This window comes from Ipomoea nil, unplaced genomic scaffold, assembly GCF_001879475.1.
Source record: "Ipomoea nil cultivar Tokyo-kokei standard unplaced genomic scaffold, Asagao_1.1 scaffold3087, whole genome shotgun sequence".
In the NCBI taxonomy this organism is placed as follows: domain Eukaryota; kingdom Viridiplantae; phylum Streptophyta; class Magnoliopsida; order Solanales; family Convolvulaceae; genus Ipomoea; species Ipomoea nil.
Window position 1 is genome coordinate 3430086 of NW_017619515.1, and position 21232 is coordinate 3451317.

General features: G+C 36.3%; 2 protein-coding genes across 3 annotated transcripts; both read left to right on the forward strand.

Moving 5' to 3' along the window:
* Window positions 1-5753: 5753 nt before the first annotated feature.
* Window positions 5754-12521, forward strand: LOC109166265 (ATP-dependent RNA helicase DEAH13). 2 transcript variants are annotated; one of them, XM_019315191.1, is made up of 11 exons: window positions 5754-6012; window positions 6831-6905; window positions 6993-7042; window positions 7127-7187; window positions 7273-7653; window positions 7744-7980; window positions 8089-8319; window positions 8465-8578; window positions 8734-9966; window positions 10271-11857; window positions 11942-12521. In XM_019315191.1, the coding sequence occupies exons 1-10, from the start codon at window positions 5965-5967 to the stop codon at window positions 11726-11728; spliced, it is 3888 nt and encodes a 1295-aa protein (XP_019170736.1). In that variant the 5' UTR covers window positions 5754-5964; the 3' UTR covers window positions 11729-11857; window positions 11942-12521. The 2 variants fall into 2 exon arrangements, with proteins under 2 accessions (XP_019170736.1, XP_019170737.1); XM_019315192.1 differs by having other exon boundaries at window positions 7753-7980.
* Window positions 12522-19045: 6524 nt separating this feature from the next.
* LOC109166266 (BTB/POZ domain-containing protein At2g24240) lies at window positions 19046-21131 on the forward strand. The gene has a single exon (XM_019315193.1). It carries the CDS (start codon window positions 19538-19540, stop codon window positions 20870-20872), a length of 1335 nt encoding a protein of 444 aa, XP_019170738.1. The 5' UTR covers window positions 19046-19537; the 3' UTR covers window positions 20873-21131.
* The last annotated feature ends 101 nt before the right edge of the window (window positions 21132-21232 follow it).

Consider the following 21232-nt stretch of genomic DNA (forward strand, 5'->3'; position numbering starts at 1 on the left):
TAATCGCTAAATAGGTTATAAGGGGAAATGATGCCTTTAGCTTTTAATTAGGAAAAAATAGTTGACACAATCACTCAATTATATTTTGTCTTAGCTAATATTACATTTTTTTTTTTGAATGCTGATTCTATTAGGTTGTAGTATATGTTCGAACATACTTTCTCAACCTAATGAAGCATGCAGAATCAACAACATCTTCACTGAGGCTTGATCTCATGACCTCCCACATGGGAGAGGTCACTACATGTCATTTGAGCACAAGGTGCTTGGCTGTTTGGGTTTTTCGAAAAAAATGTCATCTGAGCACAATGTGTTTGGCTGTTTCGATTTTTCAATTTTTTTTTATCATTTTGGCAGTGAATATAATTCATCGAAACTCGAAAGAAAATTGAGGGACGATATCCACCATCGAGATATTTAATAAATTTTGTAATTGAAAGAGAGACTATATGAGACACCGAGATGATAATTATGGAACTAAATATGGAGACTGCAATAACTGAGGGATTAAGTCAATTATTATTAAGTGACTGAAAATGACATTTTTCAAATTATCAATTTATTTTTAGTTGAGATCAGTGTTGTAAAAATTGCGCCTAGGCGCTGCCCAACCATGGTGCTTTCCCATTTAGGCGCCATGTAGTGGCTGGTCGACTAGGTGCCTAACTTGGCCGAGTGTTATATATATATTTTTTTAATTTTGCAATTCCTAGAGCCATGTGTAATATTTGTGTGTGTGTGTGTGTGTGTGTGTGTATATATATATATATATGTATATATATATATATATATATATATATATATATATATATAGAGAGAGAGAGAGAGAGAGAGAGAATTACATTTAAATGCGGAGGGTGTGGGGATGTGCGGTGAGATGATAGTCATTGATCATGCATAAATCAATGTTCATGATTAACAATGATTAAAAAAAAATGCGGTGGCAATTTTTTTTTTTTTTTTTTTTTTTTTTTTTTTGCATCTAGGTCAAATTTAATGCGCGTGGTTTTCCTTCTTAAGGTGTGTGGTCTTTGTGTTTAAGGTGCGTAATTTTTGTGCTATGTGCTTAAGGTGCGTCAGTTGTTGAAAATTTAATTGTGTCAGTCTAAAGCTTTAGGTGTGTAGTTTGTGTGTTTAAGGTGCGTTATGTTGGAAAAAATAGCTTAAATGGCATAAAAAGGCATGTTAAGTGGCTATTTTGTGGTACAATTATCAGTGGGGTCCACTTCCGATTTGGGTCGGGTCAAAGTGGATTCGGATACTTCGTAGTGAGACGAAAAGATTGATATATTGTACGCTCAAAACGGATAATGGGTGAATGAGATATTGATTCTCAAAGTAGACCCATTTGAGTTGGAAAATGAAGGGAAAAAGTGAGCTTTTTGTCCCACATTGCTTTGGAATGAAGATTTTCCCCCCTTATATACAAGAGCTCTTTTGAAGCTTGTAGAATTGTATAGCATAGAGGCTCTCTTGGGTGGGGTGGAAATCAAATTTCAACTAGCAGAGATTGAAAAAGGCTTGATACAAGCCCCGCAAGGGCCAAACTGCCATCCAAGTTTCAGCCATAGGCCGAAACTGTGGTCTCGGCCAAAAGAGGCCGAGACGAGACAAGGCACCAAGGTCGAAACTTCACGAACCTGTACTGCTTTATGTGACCGTTGGGTTCAATTCTTACTGTTACGGAATTAATTCTTTGAATTAATTCCAATCTTTATTTTTGAATTGAAACCCATGGTAAATGTTGCTGTTACAAGGTGTAGTGGGGGGTGCCTTAAAGTGCCTCATTAAAAGTTTTTGGCTCCTTCACCCCTATATAAGAGAGGTAGTGAGAAGCAGGTTTTTTAACAACACACAGCACTACCACTGTACACGAAACATTGTTTTCCAGCCTCAAAATTCTGCTTCTACTCACTTTCTTTGCCTACTGTGTTCATAGCTTGTCTTGCTCGCCGAGTTCTTAGTTTGGGTGCTCAAATGTTGAACCGTAGTACGTTTTTATCCTGGGAAACCTAGGCTACAATGATCATAACACTTTTGGGAGGTAGCAAATAAGGTTTTAATGAAAGAGTGTTTCGCTCGACTCGTACTAACCATCTTTCTTCTTCGATCTTCTTCTTTCGGTTCAAGGGATTATGTTTTTAAGCAATAAATCCTTACTCCTTTCTTGTTGGTTGGAATTATAATCTGAAGGATTATAAATTCCATTTTGTTTGTTGATATATATATATATATATATATATATATATATATATATATATATATATTATTTTTTGTAAATCGACTTGGTTCATTATTTTCAACACAATTCACTCTCTAGAAACACACAATAACACAATTATGAATAAGAGTTCCTTTTGAGCTACTTTCTCTTGTCTACGCTCATACTGTATACTCTCTACGTATAATCGAGAATTAACCGTATCAGACTCAATTCAAAAATGAAAACAAAGGCTAAGAGTAATCTTCTCAACCTATCCCTCAATACTCTATAACATTGAGTACGTAGAGCATGATTTTCGTACTAGAAAGTCACGAGTTCAATTATTTTCAACACCTTATCGGTCGAGTCTATCGTATAGAATCTTCATATTGCAGTTTACATCTTTTGTGTAATTTGTAGGCTATTATACATGAATAAAATTTATCAGTGTATACCATTGATTGGTAATTATAAGTTTCCCTCTTTTTTTTTTTTTTTTTTTTTTTTTAAAAACACACACACACAATTGGTGAGGAAATATTTACAATTTTTTTAAAAATAATTTAATACAACAATATATAGAGAAAGGTGGTTGAGATAAGCACCATAATCTCTCACTTTTCTAAAAGTGGGGTAAACAATGTGATGCCAATTATTCATTCTTCCCAAAAGGTTGAATCCCCAACCTCAATGGTCACCACACCCTGGCTCGACAGAGCATTTGAAACTGGAAGGATATAAATTATGGTAACTTAGCTGAACCATAGAGACTAGACCTTTGCTTACTGCGCACAATAAGCCCCGTCCCCTCAGTTTGAGTGGGGTAAACAATGTGATGCCAATTATTCATTATAATGGTGGTGGGGCCAGTGGACTTAAACCTAAACCTAATGTTGCCTAATATAGATGACCCCATATAAATAAAGGAAGAAGGTGATAAAGTCTCGTATATGAAGTTTATGAGTTTAATTTTTGTTACTAATTTTTAAAACTAGCTTTTAGTGTGATTTATCTTTTTATGTGCAATTTTTAAACTATTACATATGAATAGATTTACCTGATAAAAACTTTGAGATAATGACTATGATTTCTTTCATCAACCAAAAATAAACATAAAAAAATGGTGTAAAGAAAGAAAGAAAGAAACACACATTGATAATTTTGTTTTAAAATATTATTTACAATTCCTCTGCAACAATGTATATCATCATCGATATATGTTATTGTTTTCTTCTTAAAAAAATATATCATAGTGTATGCTAGTTGACGTGACACTATCATGCTAAATAATAGGGCTGACCCCGGACATGTCCGTCCCATTTTTAAAAAAATTATATTTATATATAGTATACAGGATTGCAGGCTGATGATTAATAAAGTGCATGGATATTGGGCCAATTTGTGATAGGGTTAAAATAAAGTGGGCCCAAATGGCAATTGTTTCAAGCAAAGGCTTCTACCAGAACACCACGTACGAGTATGAATACCTCAAGACTTGCAGGCTACCTGGCTTCCACCACAGTTCCACAACACCACTGGCGTCGAAGAGACCATGGTTGCAAAAATCGCGCCTAGGCGCCAATTGCGCTAGGCGGCGCCCGGCCGCGTCGAGGAACGCCGAAATCAACCTCCTTCGCGGTCGGGCGCCTAGGCGGCCAAATCGCATTTTTTTTTTTTTGTTTTTACGAATAACCCCCTAAAAAAAATAAAATAAAATCGGTCACTAGCGTCTTTTTAACACTGGAAGATACTCAAACAGTCAGAGATACTGAGTATGAGAAGATAACTAGAGAAGACAAATACACGCAGTTGTTTAATAGAGAGCATATAAGTCATATAACTAGAGATCATAGAAGATAATAGATACTCAAGAGATTAGAGAGAAGACATGGAACTTGGAGAAGTCACGATTGCGCAACAACGTGATGGTAGGATAAATGGTGAACCCTAGCCTATCACACACACACGACATTCACCCTAACCCTACTCGATTTGCAATCATCCATCTGACCGTCTAAATAAACTTCTAGTTTGATTTCTTAGCTTCGGGTTCGACTACCCTACTTGTGGCCTTGTTCGGATTTCGAATCGGGCGAGATTTTGGGTATGATGGTTTTTGCACAACCCTAATAGAGTCAAGCTACTCTAACACAAATCATATATAATTCAGTGGGAATTCAATTACGAATGTAATGTCGTGAGGATTCAATTACAAACAAATTAAATTGTTCAAAATTGATTATCGTTATATATATATATATATATATATATATATATATATATATATATATATAAAATTGAAAAAAGTTGATATTGGGGGCATTCCATAAGTTGATATTTCAATTCTTTTTTATAAAAATAATAATCTGTTATCAAATAAGTTTGTTTCTCTGCACTTTACTATTTGTTTATGCGAAACCCTGTTGTTTTTGTTGTGCAATTCACGTTATACGTTTCGCCCCAAATTGGTTTCTGTGCACTTCGCTTTTTTTTTTTTTTTTTTTTTTTTTTTGTGTGTGCAACTATTCATGCCCTGAACAAATGAAACGAAGCTACTATAACGCACTGAGAACCATTAACAAAGGCAAATCTATGTAACCATCAAAACCAGTTCGTAAAATCATGGACAAAATCTTAAAATTAAATTAATAACATTTTAAGGGGTCGTTTGGTTCACGGAATGTTAGATTACGTTAGGGAATGTTAGATTGTTGGGAATATTAGATTACTGGGAATGTTAGATTCCTGTGTTTGGTTAAAATTGGGGTATGTAATATAATCATGTTTGGTTTAGGGTTATCTTTTATACACACTATAATATCCTTAAGATAACCAAGGTTATCTTACATTACCTAAGATTTTGAAGGGAATCACATTCCCTTCAAAATCCTATGTGGATGGAATATGACATTCCTTGGGAATGTCAAATTCCCTAAGATAATATGAACCAAACACCGGAATGTGAACTTTGGAATGTTACATTCCCTTGGTTATGTTATATAACCTGAACCAAACGCCCCCTAAATGTACAACAAATTCACCAAACAACCCCGGTAGAAAAACAAAGAAAATCTAAGCATTCATAATGCGAAGATCAATGTGTATAACTTGTCCACACAGACTCATGAAAAAGGATGGATGCATTTGAACGCAAGCCTCTCTATATACCGTCAACCCAAGCCCTTACATAATATACCATTACCCAATCCAAAATCAAATTATATATTTATATTCCCTACCTAAATCCTTTTTTTTTTTTTTTTTTTTTTTTTAAATCAGGGATAATAATGTGCTCTGTCGCCGTTGGGGATCCATGTCCTCGTCGAGGACATGGACGAATTTCAGAGACCGAGGATGGGGACGGGATACGGGATACCCTTCACCGCTCCGCTCCGCCCCGCCCCCGAATATATATATATATATATATATATATATATATATATATATTATTTTAGGAATTAGATTATTACTTAATTACTTAATTAGAATTTAGATAGAAAAGTGATTTCAAATTTCAGTAACCCTAGCCTATTCTGCCCTGCCTGTCGCCCACTGCCTCACTCTCGTCTCTCACGCAGCGTCGCCGCCTCGCCGGTCACGCTCCAGCCGGCAGCCGCCTCCATCACCATCGCCGGTCACGCTCCAGGCCTCCAGTTGCAGGCAGCAGGCTACTCGGCCGCAGTTGGTCGCAGGCAGCAGGCTTCTCGGTCGCAGTTGGTCGCAGGCTTCGTCGGTCGCAGGCTTCGTCGGTCGCCGGTCCAATGAAGCGTCCCAGTGGCAGTCATAGGCCTCCATCACAGCCTTCACAAGTAAGTGTATATACTTTGTATACATTGGAATATATTATTGAATACATACTGTGGAATACATATTGTGTACTGTGAATTTTTGGAATACATAGTTACATACTGTGTACTGTGAATTTGTGGAATACATACTATGTACTGTGTATAACAACAATAATAGTATAATTTGTGGAATACATACTGTGTACTGTGACCGGCGATGGGGATTCCCCGTCCCCGCCAAATTCCCGAGGGAACGGACCCGCCCCGTTGCCATCCATATTTGAAATCCCCTAACTAAATCCCTAATCAGCTAATCCCTTATCCCTTGATTCCCTAAGACCATTCCAGAATCCAGATTCTCTCAATTTCTCCGACGACACCCGAGTCGTCCGACGATCTTTGTTCTCGGCTTCTGCTTCTCCAACGCCGATGGCCGACGCCCTCTGCTCCTCTCAGCTCTCACCTCACCTAAGCCTCGCCGCCAGTCAGCTATCTACTGTTGGCATTCTTACTGTCTTTTCCCTTCATTGTGTGATCTTCTTTTCTTACTGTAACAACAACTTACTGCCAAGTGTTTCTTGTTAGTTGGCTTTGTGTTGTATGAGTTACTTCTCAATTTTGTCTTACTGCCTTAATACTAATTGGTTTTCTTCTCTGCTTCATTTTCTAACTACGAAGAATCTTGTAGAGCTTGATAGTCTTGAAATGTTCTAAAAAATTTCCAAATCTAATACAACACAATTTTAAAATTTGAGGGTTCTAGAGTCGTAACGGCGTAACTCATATGTATGATACGATACATGATAAGGTGCATCTGATTTTCTTTAATGGCTTGTCAGATGTTGAAAGGTTCCAAGGCTAAGAGCAATTCTAAGTTAGGAAAATCCCATAAGAAGAAGCTGGAGAAGCTCAAGGTGTGTGGTTTTGGCAGTTTTCAAATTCTTCTGATATGTTTACTCAGTATATTATGAGATTTTAATGAGTTAATGTTTCATATACAGGAGGAAGAGAAAAAGGCTATCCTTTTGTCGGAAAGCCTTGAGACCATGGCGTAAGAGCCACTTCGTTATTTCTTATAATACTGTCTGATTATATTTGCGTTATTAAAGAAACACATGCTTGATTTACATTACAGGAAGTATAAGATTGGGGACACTGCTTATTCACTTATGTGGTCTTCGAGGAACTTGGGTCAGGTTTGTAATGTTACATTGACAGCACTTTTATATAACTTAAAGCTTAATGTAGAGTAGCTTAAGTGACACACCTAATCTTTGTTAGGCTGAAACTACCAGGGAGAAGAGGAGAAGAGAAGTGCAGTATTCTAAAGCAGGATTAGAAGTGCCAAGTGGTGATCGACCCTCTAAGAAGACTACTGCTGATAGCATATTGTGTGATGATGCGCAAGAATCTGATGGAATGCAATGTACTTTTGTTGTCAATGACCGCCCATTGCAGTCACCAGTAATCAAAGATGTGTCTGACACATCTTTGTATTTAGAAACTTCTCATTTGCAGAATAAACCTCACGCTTTAGATGGAGATTCTCTCACCCCAGTTAGGCATGCAACAGATGAAACTAATGAGCCATTAATGCCTAAATATATGCAAAATCCACTTTCCACCTCAAGTTGTCATGATGAAGAAAGGACAGGAATAATGGTACAGCTCTGGCTATATATGCATATTCTCAAAGAAAATTGTTTCCTTCCCTGCTTTGTTATTTTCTATCAGCTAATTTCTTTTAAATAAATTGGACAGGTTGGAGTTGATGAAAATCAGAAAGCTAAACTGGCTGACTGTCCTCCACCAAGGTCTTTTATTGCCCCGACTGTAGTGCATGTTTCTAGACCAACAGAGGTTGAGAACAAAAGGAAGGATCTTCCAATAGTCATGATGGAGCAGGAGATAATGGAAGCCATTAATGAGAATACTTGTGTAATTATATGTGGTGAGACTGGTTGTGGCAAGACTACCCAAGTTCCCCAGGTGAACAATGCTTCAGTTGTTTTTTTCTATGAAGTACATTATATTCTTCCTTTTCTTCTTTATTTAAAACATCCTTTCCGTATAACTGTGCTTATTTATTTTTTCTAGTTTCTTTATGAAGCTGGATTTGGATCCCAAAGTGATGATGGAAGAAGGGGCATTATTGGTGTTACCCAGCCCCGCCGTGTTGCTGTACTTGCAACTGCCAAACGAGTGGCATTTGAGCTTGGATTCCATATAGGAAAAGAGGTTGGCTTTCAAGTTCGGCATGATAGGAAGGTGGGGGATAATTGCTCAATCAAGTTCATGACAGATGGAATTTTGCTTCGAGAAGTGCAGGTATGATAATAGTACCGGATGCTATAGTTGTATAGGTTATTCAGGTGAAAAAAAAATGTTACTCCTTTCTTAATGGCTTTACAGTTATAATTTACTCCTCTTCAGTGCCGAGTCTATCACCTATTAATATGTATCTTTAGTGCAGAATGATTTTCTGTTAAGACGTTACTCAGTCATAATCTTGGATGAAGCTCATGAGAGGAGCTTGAACACAGATATTCTTGTTGGAATGCTTTCTCGTGTAATAAGAGAGCGCCAGGTAACTGGATCTGTATATTTTATGCTCTCCATTTTATTTTCCATTTTCATTTGAGACCTGTCAAAGATAGCTCATTTACTCCCCTACATTATGTTTCTTGTGTAATTCTATTTCATTTTGGTGTCAAAATTAACTTGTTTAATTCTATATGGCAGAGGGAATATGCAGAGCAGCATAAGAAAGTTATGTCAGGAGATATAGTAAGCTGCAAAGAAAAGATATATCCTCTGAAACTTGTGCTGATGAGTGCTACATTGCGGGTTGAGGACTTTGTGTCTGGGGGAAGAGTTTTTCATGATCCTCCACCTGTAATAGAAGTCCCAACACGACAATTCCCAGTTACTACACACTTCTCTAAGAGAACTGAGATTGTAGATTATGTTGGTCAAGCTTATAAAAAAGTATTGTCTATCCACAAAAGGTTGCCTGCTGGTGGCATACTTGTTTTTGTAACTGGACAGAGGGAGATTGAGTTCTTGTGCCGGAAGCTACGTAAAGCTTCTAAGGAAATAGTTGAGAAAAATTGTAAGGAAAAGAATGAGGCACTTTCAATGTCTGCATTAAAACCCACCGAAGAAAAAGATATGCAGGAGATAAATGAGGCATTTGAGGTAAATGAGAACTCTAGTCATGAAATAACTGATCGTTTTAATTCCTATGATGAGGAGCATGGGGATACCTATGAGGATGAATCAGATATGTCCTATGATTCGGAGGATGATAGTGATCTGGAAGTCTGTTCTGATGGGGAGGATCTGTTAAATCAGCATTCCTCGGACTCTGATGGTAAATTTGCAGTTCCCTTGGGAGAAGATGGAAACCTTGCTTCATTGAAGGCTGCTTTTGAAGCTTTGTCTGGGAAAAAAGCCTCTGCATCTGGGTCTACTGGAAGAGAAGTTGCTCCTGTCACTGCTGAGGGTGAATCAAATGCCTCTAGTTCCCAATTGAGCAACAACATGGTTGCTCCCAGTATTCATTGTGCTGGTCCTATGTGTGTTCTACCCCTCTATGCCATGCTTCCTGCATCTGCTCAGCTTCGTGTATTTGAAGAAGTCAAGGAGGGAGAGCGCCTTATTGTTATTGCTACCAATGTGGCTGAGACCTCTTTGACAATTCCAGGTATAAAATATGTGGTTGACACAGGTAGAGAAAAAGTAAAAAGGTACAACTCCTCCAATGGGATGGAAACGTATGAAGTCCAATGGATAAGTAAGGCTTCAGCTGCCCAACGTGCAGGGAGAGCAGGAAGAACTGGACCTGGTCATTGCTATCGCCTTTATTCATCAGCAGTCTTTAATGACATATTTGCTCCCTTCTCAGATGCTGAAATATTGAAAGTACCTGTGGATGGTGTTGTGCTCCTTATGAAATCCATGCATATTGGCAAGGTAAGTTTAGCATTGAACTTTTTTGCTTACAATTATGGCACCACCATATGCACAGGTTTCTAACCTTGTAAAAATAACCCGCATGGAGATAATTTTGTACTAGGTTTAGCAAATTTACCCAGACCTAATTTCCTCTTTTGCAAACACTTTCACATGGATTACTTGGTCCCCACGAGTGCCTCCTTCCTTCTACTTCTTTTCCTCCTATCTAAACAACAAATGGGTGGTATAACAAGGGTTGCTGTGCTTATTGTATTTCCTTGTGCATTACTAATGGACCCTTCTCATCTCCATGTAATTTCAGGTTGCAAATTTCCCTTTCCCAACTCCTCCTGAGCCGACTGCCTTAGTTGAAGCAGAGCGGTGCTTAAAAGTTCTTGAAGCACTTGATGTCAAAGGAAGGTTGACGCCTCTTGGGAAGGTCATGTCACAGTTCCCAATGAGTCCTCGCCACTCCCGTATGCTCCTTACAGTTATTCAGATGATGCAGAAAGTTAAAGATTATAAACGGGCAAATACAGTTTTGGCTTATGCAGTTGCAGCAGCTGCAGCTTTGAGCTTGTCAAATCCTTTTGTTATGGAGTTCGAACAAACACAGTCTGATCCAGATGGCTTGAAGCAGGAATGTGAGAGAAGTGATGAGAAGGAAGAAAAATTGAGGAAAAAGAAGTTGAAAGAAATTGCTAGAGTCTCCCGAGCAAAATTTTTAAACCCCACTAGTGATGCTTTGACCATAGCTTGTGCTTTGCAGTGTTTTGAACTGTCAGGGAATCCAGCAGTATTCTGCATTGAGAATGCATTACACCTAAAGACCATGGAAGAAATGTCTAAACTGAGGAAGCAGCTTCTTCGTCTAGTGTTTAACACAAAATGTGAACTACATGAGGATTTCTCATGGAGTTATGGGACCATTGAGGATGTAGAAGCTGCTTGGAGGGTTTGTTCGAACAAACATTCTCTTCAATCAAATGAGGAGGAGATCTTGGGACAAGCTATCTATGCTGGCTGGGCTGACAGGGTTGCTAAACGCACTAAGAGAGTTTCTGGTCCATCTGAAAGAGATAGAAAAGTGAATGCGGTTTCTTACCAAGCTTGCATGGTTAATGAAACTGTATTCCTCAATCGCCGGTCATCTGTTTCAAAGTCTGCACCCGAATTTTTAGTGTACAGTGAACTGCTGCATTCAAAAAGGCCATATATTCATGGAGCAACAAGTGTGAAAGCAAATTGGCTTGTTAAATATGGTCAGTCTTTGTGCAGTTTTTCTGCCCCCCTCTCAGATCCAAAACCATACTATTGCCCATTGGCTGACCGTGTTTTTTGTTGGGTTGATGCTACTTTTGGCCCTCACCTGTGGGAGCTCCCACGACATTCTTTGCCCATTGAAGATAATATGAAATGTGTAGTGGTGTTTGCCTATGCATTGCTCGATGGTCAAGTCCTACCATGCTTAAAAGCTGCAAGGAAATTCATGGCGGCCTCACCAGCTAGCATTTTGAGACCCGAAGCATTGGGGCATAAGCGTGTTGGGAATCTCTTAAATAGACTGAATAGTCGAGGGGGAACTATTGACAGTTGTGTGATGCTGAAGAAATTGTGGGAGATGAACCCCAGAGAACTTTTTCCAGAAATAATGGATTGGTTTCAAGAAGGATTCCATGACCAGTTTGAAGCACTTTGGACAGAGATGCTTTTTGAAATTCATTTAAACCCCAAGGATCGTTTCTCCAAAAAAATCAAGAGAGGCAGAAAAAAGGCATAACCTTGTGGCAGCAGTTTTTGATTGGAGTGGCTTGAGCAGTCCTGTGTCCAGTTGCTTAGAAGGATGAAAACTAAGGTTGAACAATGCATGGGCTCAAGGTTTGTGTCCATTTTCAGAAGCACACATAAGGTAAACATACTATGTTTCTCTTTGGATATATTGGTAAAATAAATTTACAGGATTAGCTTCATGCAGTAATTAATTCATCTACAGGGTGAATACGCAAGCCAATTTGAATGAAAACTAATGGCCCTTATTACACTAGGAAATCACTCTAAAGCTACATATGGATCATGCTCTGCATATGCTTGTTTTTTATCGAAGTGCCATTTCCCCCCCAACATGGCCTTGTTCTTGAATGAAGATGCACATCTGATCTGGATGCAGAGCTTGAGGAGTCAAACCTTGGGGAAGTCATACTCAGCTGAGTTTCTTTATTCAATACATTTATTAGTTTTCATGGAAATTCTTTAACTAAAATTGGGAAAGTGGAAATGTTTACCTAGGCTATTGCTTAGTTTTGAATTGGATTATGCCCTCATTGATGTTGTGCAAACAATTGAAACTTGTCAACAGATAGGGCTCATTATTTTTCCAGCAACTGTTAGACCTAAATAGGCCTTTGTTCAGCCATTAACTTTAATTATCTCAATAGGTTTCTGTTTGGTAAAATAGTTAGCAATATAGCATATTAGCCAATTTTGACTTAGTTGACCACTATTAGCTTGATGAGGTTCCAAATGTAAGTCTCTAAATACACACTGCTTTAATTTATTTGTCTGTTTGAAGGAAATATCTTCCTGAGCAGAGCTTCAAGTCTTTGACACTACAAGTTTCCAACAAAGAGATTGTAATAAAGAAAACAATTTGTTGTCTTAACTAGTGCTGAAAAAGGGTTATTGCAGGCCTCACAACACCTTCCATTTGGATCCTTAAGTAAATAACTTAATTTTTTTAATGAGTGCCAGATTTTTAGTTGTGTTTGGTAGTCAAAAACAAGTAGGATATTTAACTTTTTTGGAATCCAATAGTATAGTAAGTTATTGAATCGAGCGCTTACCACTAAATCTAAATCAAAATCAAAAGTTATAACTAATAGCGAAAGCGTAATTTTACTTGTGTAGCAGTCATCGTCATGTTTCAATGACAAAATTGTATATTTGGCCCTTTAAACTTTCACCCGACATTAATTCAACGATATACATTTTACAATTTACTTTCTCTACAAGACCCTATGGACAAGACAACGCACCTTAGGATTGGAGTTTTTTAACTTTTTATTTTTATTTTTCAATTGAAAGGAATTATAAAGCAAGCATGTTGGGCCCAAATTCTAAAGTTTACTTGACCAAGTCATATGTGATATATGTAATGGACATTCTTCTTTGACCTAAAAGATATACATTTGAATCCAAAGACATCAACATCTATGCTGTATAGTCTATCCCCTGCGACGGTTTAGAAAATTCATCATAGTATAAGTCCACTACTCCAGCCATGAGCATTGAGCCAGTCTTTTTTGAGAAAGATAAGGTTGATCTCTTCTAGGGTACGCTTTTGCTGACCTGGCCTACTATATTCAAAGTCTCATCAATATAATGTTTCTCCACTTTAGTGTTAACATCAACTCTTAAAGAGGAAACAAAACAAAATACCCACACCTAAATTCATAAGATTACAATTATCAAGCTATATATATATATATATATATATATATATATATATATATATATAAAGAACCATGCCACAAGTGAAAACCTATAGACAAATCCAAACAATCGATAGTAGATTTAACAATTGAAAATGAAGGAAAAAAAAGGAGTTATTTTCATAAATATTATAAATTTTGAAAGTATGTAATATTTATGAAAATAGCACTGCTCATTATTTACTTGATTTCCTATCCATAAGATCTTGCACTCTATATTTTGGATTTGGCCAAAGGTTCTCACTTGGGGAGTGGGTCTTATATATGAACCGGATTTATATATATATATATATATATATATATATATATATATATATATATATATATATGCGAGAGTTTAAATGAAAACAACTTCCCCGGTAAAAAATGTGATCGTGTGGATACATTCACACTTTTTTATGTTCAGAAATCAAATGTTATAATTTTACCACCATCTTCAGAACACTCACCTTTGAGTGCGATTATGTACGGATTTTTTCGTAAATTAAAGTAAATGACTTTGTAATAATCGTACCTATATACTATAAGAAAAAGAGCAAAAGGCCCTAAATGGTATTTGCAGATGTTAATTTAATTAGTGAGATAAGGAAGAGTTAATGAAGAAAGAATGATGATGGATTTGAACATAATGACATAGTTAGCTAAACATCTTTATTATATTGTTGGTGAACCAATCAATGAATTAATCACCACATATTATATATACATACATACTTATCTTAAAAATGGTGGCACTGCACACTTTGGAGTTTTCCTGAAGTGGAAACAGTTGATATATCCAATCACAAACGAGGCCATGAATGCAAGGATGCCCATTATTATATATGCAACTAAATTTTAGCTTCAACTTTAAGATAAATTTTCTTATTTTAATTCATTATCATTTGTTGTTGGGAAAAAGAAAAGAAGCAATTTTGGTTCGTTAAGTTATTGGTGATTTATTATTTTAGTTTCTAATTATTTTACATATTTAGTTTTAGCTTTTGAGTTATTTGAGCGGGTGATTTTATAATACTTTGATCTATAGTCAGATGCTATATTAATATTTAAATTGTTAAGGTTAAAAGTGGAAACTTTAGGTCAAATGACTAAAAGTCCAATCTCTCAAATAACTCATGGATTAAAATCAAGCACCTAAAATAATTAGGGACCAAAATAACAATTCACCAGTAACTTTTTTTTGAATGCCCAATAACGCCTCCACTGATCCTTGAACTCACAACCTTCCAAATGAAAGTCCAACCCGGATACCATTAGACCACATAGTCCTAGTACAATTCACCAGTAACTTAAGATCAAAGATATTTGTTTCTTATTTTTTATTTATTTAATTTAACATTGAGAACTTGAGGCAAATACATAGCTACCCGACAATTTCATTTTATAAACTCCAATAGCCCTTTAAGATATATATTGAACTCATAGTTTTAGTTGTAACAAAATATAAAAGTACAGTCATGACTTTATGCATTCATGTTATCATGTATATGTTAGTTTTATCCTGCGAGATATGATTTTTTGTTATATATATATATATATATATATATATATATATATATATATATATATAAAATTTAGTATAGGCTTAAATCACAACCTACTTTAAAGTTCTTTATGATCGATATTTATATTAACAATTTATTTATTAATTGTTCCAAATTACTAAGTGGTGTGATGTGAATTTAGTAATGTATGAAAAACAAAAGGAATGGACGATTAACTACATCACTATTAGACCATTCCCAATAAGAATTTTAGCTCAGTTTTTAAGGAGGTTGGATCCTAGGTGAAAGAAAGAGTGTGTTTGAGAGAGAATATTTGAATTGTCATCGGAGTGATGATTTTTTTTTTCTTGAAGTGGGCCCCACAAACTTAAAAAAAATGCAATTGGTCCAGTAGCACCTAATGGACACGTGTACTACACACGCTTGTTGGGCGCGTTAAGAGTAGTCGCTATTCGCTAACTGGTAAAAACTCTCATGAATTGTTTTCTCCTTTTTTTTTTTTTCCTATTTAAATTCTAGCTAAATCTTTTTACAAAATCTTGGACTATTGAAAATGGTGGTATAGGCTATAACTAACATCACTAAAACAGAAAGATATTAGTTACATCACTTACATGACATCTTCCATTCCAATGGTCATGTCATGCACTTTAATGGCAAGTGTCAAGATATGATACTCCCTCATTATTACTCTGTATTTGAAATGAGAATGGGTGTATCTAGCTAGGGTTTTTAACTCTTAAACAGATTGTGTCAGGCTGCCAGCCTATTTACTAGGGCATGTGAGCCTACCCACAACCAAAAGCATGATATGAAGTTATTTTTACCCTTCTCATTTAACTCAATGGATAGATGTACCTACTCCAATTCTCATCCATGTGTGTCAAAGATGTTCACAAAATGCCTCTAAGAAGGGAAAGCTAAGTAGATAAAATATGATTTGTGTATTTGAAGTTATGAGTGTAATATATGTTTGTTAATATATACCTTTTTGGTTGTATTTATTACAGAAGATTTTTTAGTACAGTTTACGAGTTATTACATTTGAATACAGTTCAGTAACTAAGTTTTTGAATTAAGATCATTTTGTTCAAAGAAGCTCATGTCAGAAACTAACTCAAGACTATATTTGAGTACTAAGGCACTTAGTTGATAAAATTGAGTAATTATTAATTTTGAGTTCAAAAGTTTAAATATTTTTTAAAAAAATTTACTCTCTCGTTTTCATTTTATCTGTCAAACTTACTATTTATTGGTCAAACTAACTTTTTTTTAAAAAATTTGTTTTTAGTATTTTTACTCCTTTTTAATTTATTTTTTTGATAGTATTTTTAGTGTAGTTTCTGAATATATAAATTTTGTATATCAATAATAAACTTAATATTATGAAAAATTGAATTAAAAATAACTTCAGTCAAGCCTCGTTAATCGAATCACACACATAAAATGGGACAAGGGAGTATATGTTTACTAATTTAAAAAAAAAAAAAGAATTGTCACATCAATCTTCCTTAGTTTTTTGAATTGTTGATAAAATAATCCTAACAATATCTAGGGCTTACAACATGCAATATCATGACTCATGAGAAGTTAGTAGCTTAGGTATCATACAATGAATGGTTAAGATTTAGGAATGTAAAAAGATATGCATATATGAATAACAACACCCTCCCCCCCCCCCCCCCAACCACCACCACACACATCCACACCCACCCCTCCCAAAAAAAAAATGATGATTATTCCAAGAAACCAAATCTATCGCAACCTACACAATGTAACCAAAACGTTTTTTTTTTTTTTTTTTTTTTAATTGGGGTAGATGAGATTGAATTCAAGAAGAGTGGGTTTTGTTAAAGGATCTAACAAAAATATTATATATCGATCTAAATATTATTAAAATATTATAACAAATTCTTATCGTGTAATGTACGGGTGAAAAATACTAGTATGAAATAATGCATGTCATTACAATGGATGACCAAAATTAGTAGTTTAATTACCCCTCGGTCAAATCTATTGCGCAGAGTCTTTATAATCCAATTGACCTCTGTTGTGTAATTTGCAAACTATTATATATGATTAAAATGTACCGACACTACACATTTTAATTAATGTATAATAGTTGCAAGTTTTTTCCTTCTAATATTAATTTCTTCTTGTTAAAAATTGCAGTTTTGAAGCATGGTTCTCCCTATTTGTGACAACTATGTTTCTGATGAGCTAATGTAACAACATGGTATTTATAAATGTTTACATAGTTTAAAAAAAAAAAGTTTACATATTTTTTTGTACAGATTTTTATTTTTAATTAATTAATTGAAGTGAATTCTCACCTACTGTTGACAAATGCCAAACCCTTTCCTTCTTTTTCATGATAACCACAACTCCACCACATCGCCATCTTTGCTTACAAACCACTACTACTTAAAACATTATAAATATAAGAAAAAAAATATTAAAAGTAAAACTAAACTGAAACTTGGTGCATGTGTACTAGTGGGGCAGTTGGGCTTATTTTTAGTTTCAAGATTTTCATGTTTATATTTTTAAATTTTGTTTTTCTATTTGTGATAGTAAATTTTGTCACAACCCATAGTAGTATTCACTAGTTTATATCTTGGATCAGATACGATAGCCCTTCCCGGTGCGACAATGCAGACATATTTGATTTATTAGATGAGCTTAGATCAACGATTAAAAATTAATGTAAACTAAAAAAAATAAGGTGATTTTTTTTTTTTAAATGTAAAATAAGGAAACACCAACATATTTAAATACCTACATATTTTAATATTTTACTTACGAATACCCATTGGTGAATTTAAATACACATGAATTTCAATAATTTACTTACAGATTTTTTTGTTGGTAAATTTAATTTTTTCTTGTAGTAAACTATGATAAAAGAAATATAATAGTAAAAAAGATGGTTAAGTGGGTAAAACATGATTCTCATACAAAAATGTTGCATGTTCAATTTTTGCAAACACATTCTCAATCAAACTCGTAACACAAAATCTCTCTAGTGAGATTTACCTCTCATTTATTCTTCCCAAACTTTTTTCCCTCTCATTTATGAGTTTACAAGTGTACGGCTTCATGTAGTAGCTGTGTGTTTTTCTCATCATTAAAAGAAAAAAAAAAAAAACCTAACTTAGTTCAACTCCTAATGAAAGCGGCCTTTGGCGTTCTTAGTTCGTAGTTTGGGCCGATTAAGTGATTAACTATGTGCAACCTAAACCAATTAACCTCCTTATGGTCTTTTGGCAGTTAAGGTTATAAGATACAATTTACGTAGTGTACGTTTTCGAATAATGACTGCACGTTTCTTTCGTCATTTAAAAAATTAAAATTTTCATTCACTTTTTAAATGGTAAAAAAGTGAATAAAAATTGACAATTTTTTAGTAGTATTAGTGTATTATTATTATGTATTTATCTCATCTGTTTAATGACATTTCATATTTTCATCTCCATTTTCATATAATATTCATTTGAAACGGTCGGCCAAATGTTAATTATTGTCACAAAGTCCAATAAATACTATACGTGACATTATGACAGCTTCCAAGTTTACCAAATAGTATTCAATTATCGTCACAAAAGGAAATTTAATCGAAAATCATGGAAGCAATAAAACAATAACCCACAAGAAACGTTCTCTTTTCCCCATGGACTGACTTTAGTTGACCTATCAAACCTTAAAAATATAAACTAAACAAGTTTTTTTTTTTTCTTTTATTGGGTGACAGAGAGAAATCATCAATCATTATTTATTAATATATAATGAGAAAATTTTCATTTTATAACTTTAGACGATAAAAAATTATAAAGAGAGAAATTAATTTTTTTGAGCTTCGAGAGAAACTAATTTTAATGTCTATAATTTGATGGTTCAAACTAAGAAAATTAATAGGCTGTTTCCATTAAAACTCGAATTTGTAACTTGTGATAAACTGAACTAATTGTCCAAAAAAACGTGTTATTTTCAGCCGTGGGATGGAAGACTGACTAGAACAATCCAACGGCGGACATCCTATGGCCGAATGTTGACCCCACCTCAGACATTACAAATTGATTTATAAAAGCTATGTTCAGACCAGAAAGAGAGAGATAATAAAGCGAAAGAGAGAGAAAGGGGAAAGAAATCAAAGAATTGAATAGAGAAAATCAAAGATTAAATTTTTATTTGATTTTTTGAACGACAACCGCTCCAATCCCTCAAATTTTCGCAAATCTGAGAATTCTTTAAAACCCTCCTCTTCAAATCCCTCAGTCTCCAATACCCAGACCTCAGTTTCTCCACTTCTGATCATTTTCCTCTTCTTCTTTCTTCTTCTCCGACTACTTTTCCCCTGTTCTTGATGACGCGTCTTCAAGAAAAAATCTGCTTTTGTCTCTGTGGATTATTTCCTGCTTCCTGTAATCAATATTTCCTTCTATAGAGGTTGTTGAATTCAAGAATTTTTTGCTGTGTTTTTGTTTTTTAGTTCAAGATATTTTCTGGGATTGATCTTGTTTCCTGGCCGGAAAAATTTTCGGGGGGTTTAAGATAAAGTTTTAAGGTTTGGGTTGATTTACTCTGTCGTCGTCTTCAATGGGAATTCAGAGAGATAGGGTGAGATTCAATGTAGGCGGAAGAGTATTCGAAACCACCGCCACGACGCTAGCGAACGCCGGCCGGAATTCGGTGTTCGGAGCTATGTTTGACGATAATTGGAGCCTGCAATCGGACGCCACTACAACCGAACACTTCATTGACCGGAACCCGGATTGCTTCGCCGTCATCCTCGACCTTCTCAGAACAGGGGAGCTTTACATTCCGGCGAATGTCCCGGAGAAGCTGGTTTACAGGGAGGCCCTGTTTTATGGAGTCTTGGATCACGTCAGGGAAGCTAAGTGGGGCCCATTCGACGGCAACCGTCTCCGCCTGGCGCGGTCGACCACCGGCCGCGCCCCCGGGGACGGCACCGCCATCAGAGCCGCCCCGGACGGCGGCTGCTGCGTGGTTCATGGGAGTATGGTTCACGTCTATGATTGGATGATGGAAGAACACCCTCCAATCAATCTTGATTATCAGAGAGTTAATGATGCAGGGTGGATTGATTCCGGGAAGATTGTGATCAGTGCCTGTGAGAGGTTGGGGAGGGGAGATGGAGGGCTGGGATTGTTCAATGCCTCTAATGGAGAGCTAAGGTATAAGTTCCATGTCCGCCATGAAAACCAGAACAAAAGCTTCACAGCTGGAGCTCTAAGTTTCAGCTCTGATCATAACCTTATTTTCTCTAGCTGTAAAGGGAGAAGCAATGAGTATGGGATTGGTGTTTGGGACCAAATCACCGGAAAACAAACCGATTTCTTCTACGAGCCGCCCGGGTGGTCTCTAGGCGATGCCGACAAGCTTCAATGGCTACAAGGCACCAACTGCCTGTTAGTTTCGACTTTGTTCCCGAGGAAGGATAACTGTTACATCAGTTTACTCGATTTCCGGGCGAAGAATATGGTGTGGTCGTGGTCCGACATCGGGGCGCCCATCTCGGACGAGAGGCGGGTGAGGGACGCGATCGCCATGGAAGAAACGAGCTCGGTGTGCGTGGTGAACGAGTACGAGGATTTAGGGTTCATGGACCTGAGGAGCAGTGCAGGGAGTAGTGTGAGGTGGAGCTCAAGAAGCAGGCTGATGAAAGGAGGGAAGATGCCTGATGAACCTTGCTACCCTAAACTGGCATTGCATCAAGGCCAGCTGTTTTCTTCCATGAATGACAGTGTTTCGGTGTTTTGTGGCCCCGATTGGGTTCTGACGTTGAGGCTTCGTCGCAGCTATGGTGGCTCGATCTGCGATTTCTCGATTGGCGGGGATCGGCTGTTTGCGCTTCACAGTGAAGAGAATGTGTTTGATGTCTGGGAAACTCCTCCCCCACCAATACTATGATGTCTCAAGAGTCAGGAGTTTTTTGGTCTGTCCTATGATATAGATGATGTTAGGACTTAGGATAGAAAAGAGAGTATATTGTACCACCTGGTTTTTCTGAGTCTGTATACATTAATCAAAGTGACAGAAATGGAAGTGATTGCCAACCATACTGTGCTTCTATCAGACAACAAATGAACCAGAAAACATTGGTCAGATTGTCGACTTAGTAACCATAAGGTTACAAATTCAACTCTCAATGGAAGCGGTTTATTGGCTTTCTTGATCTGAGCAAGTCAGTTATGAACAACTTAAGTTGATTTAGGTCCTTTGCCAACAAGGCGGGATTTACCTGTGCAGAACCTCAACTTTGATAGTTGC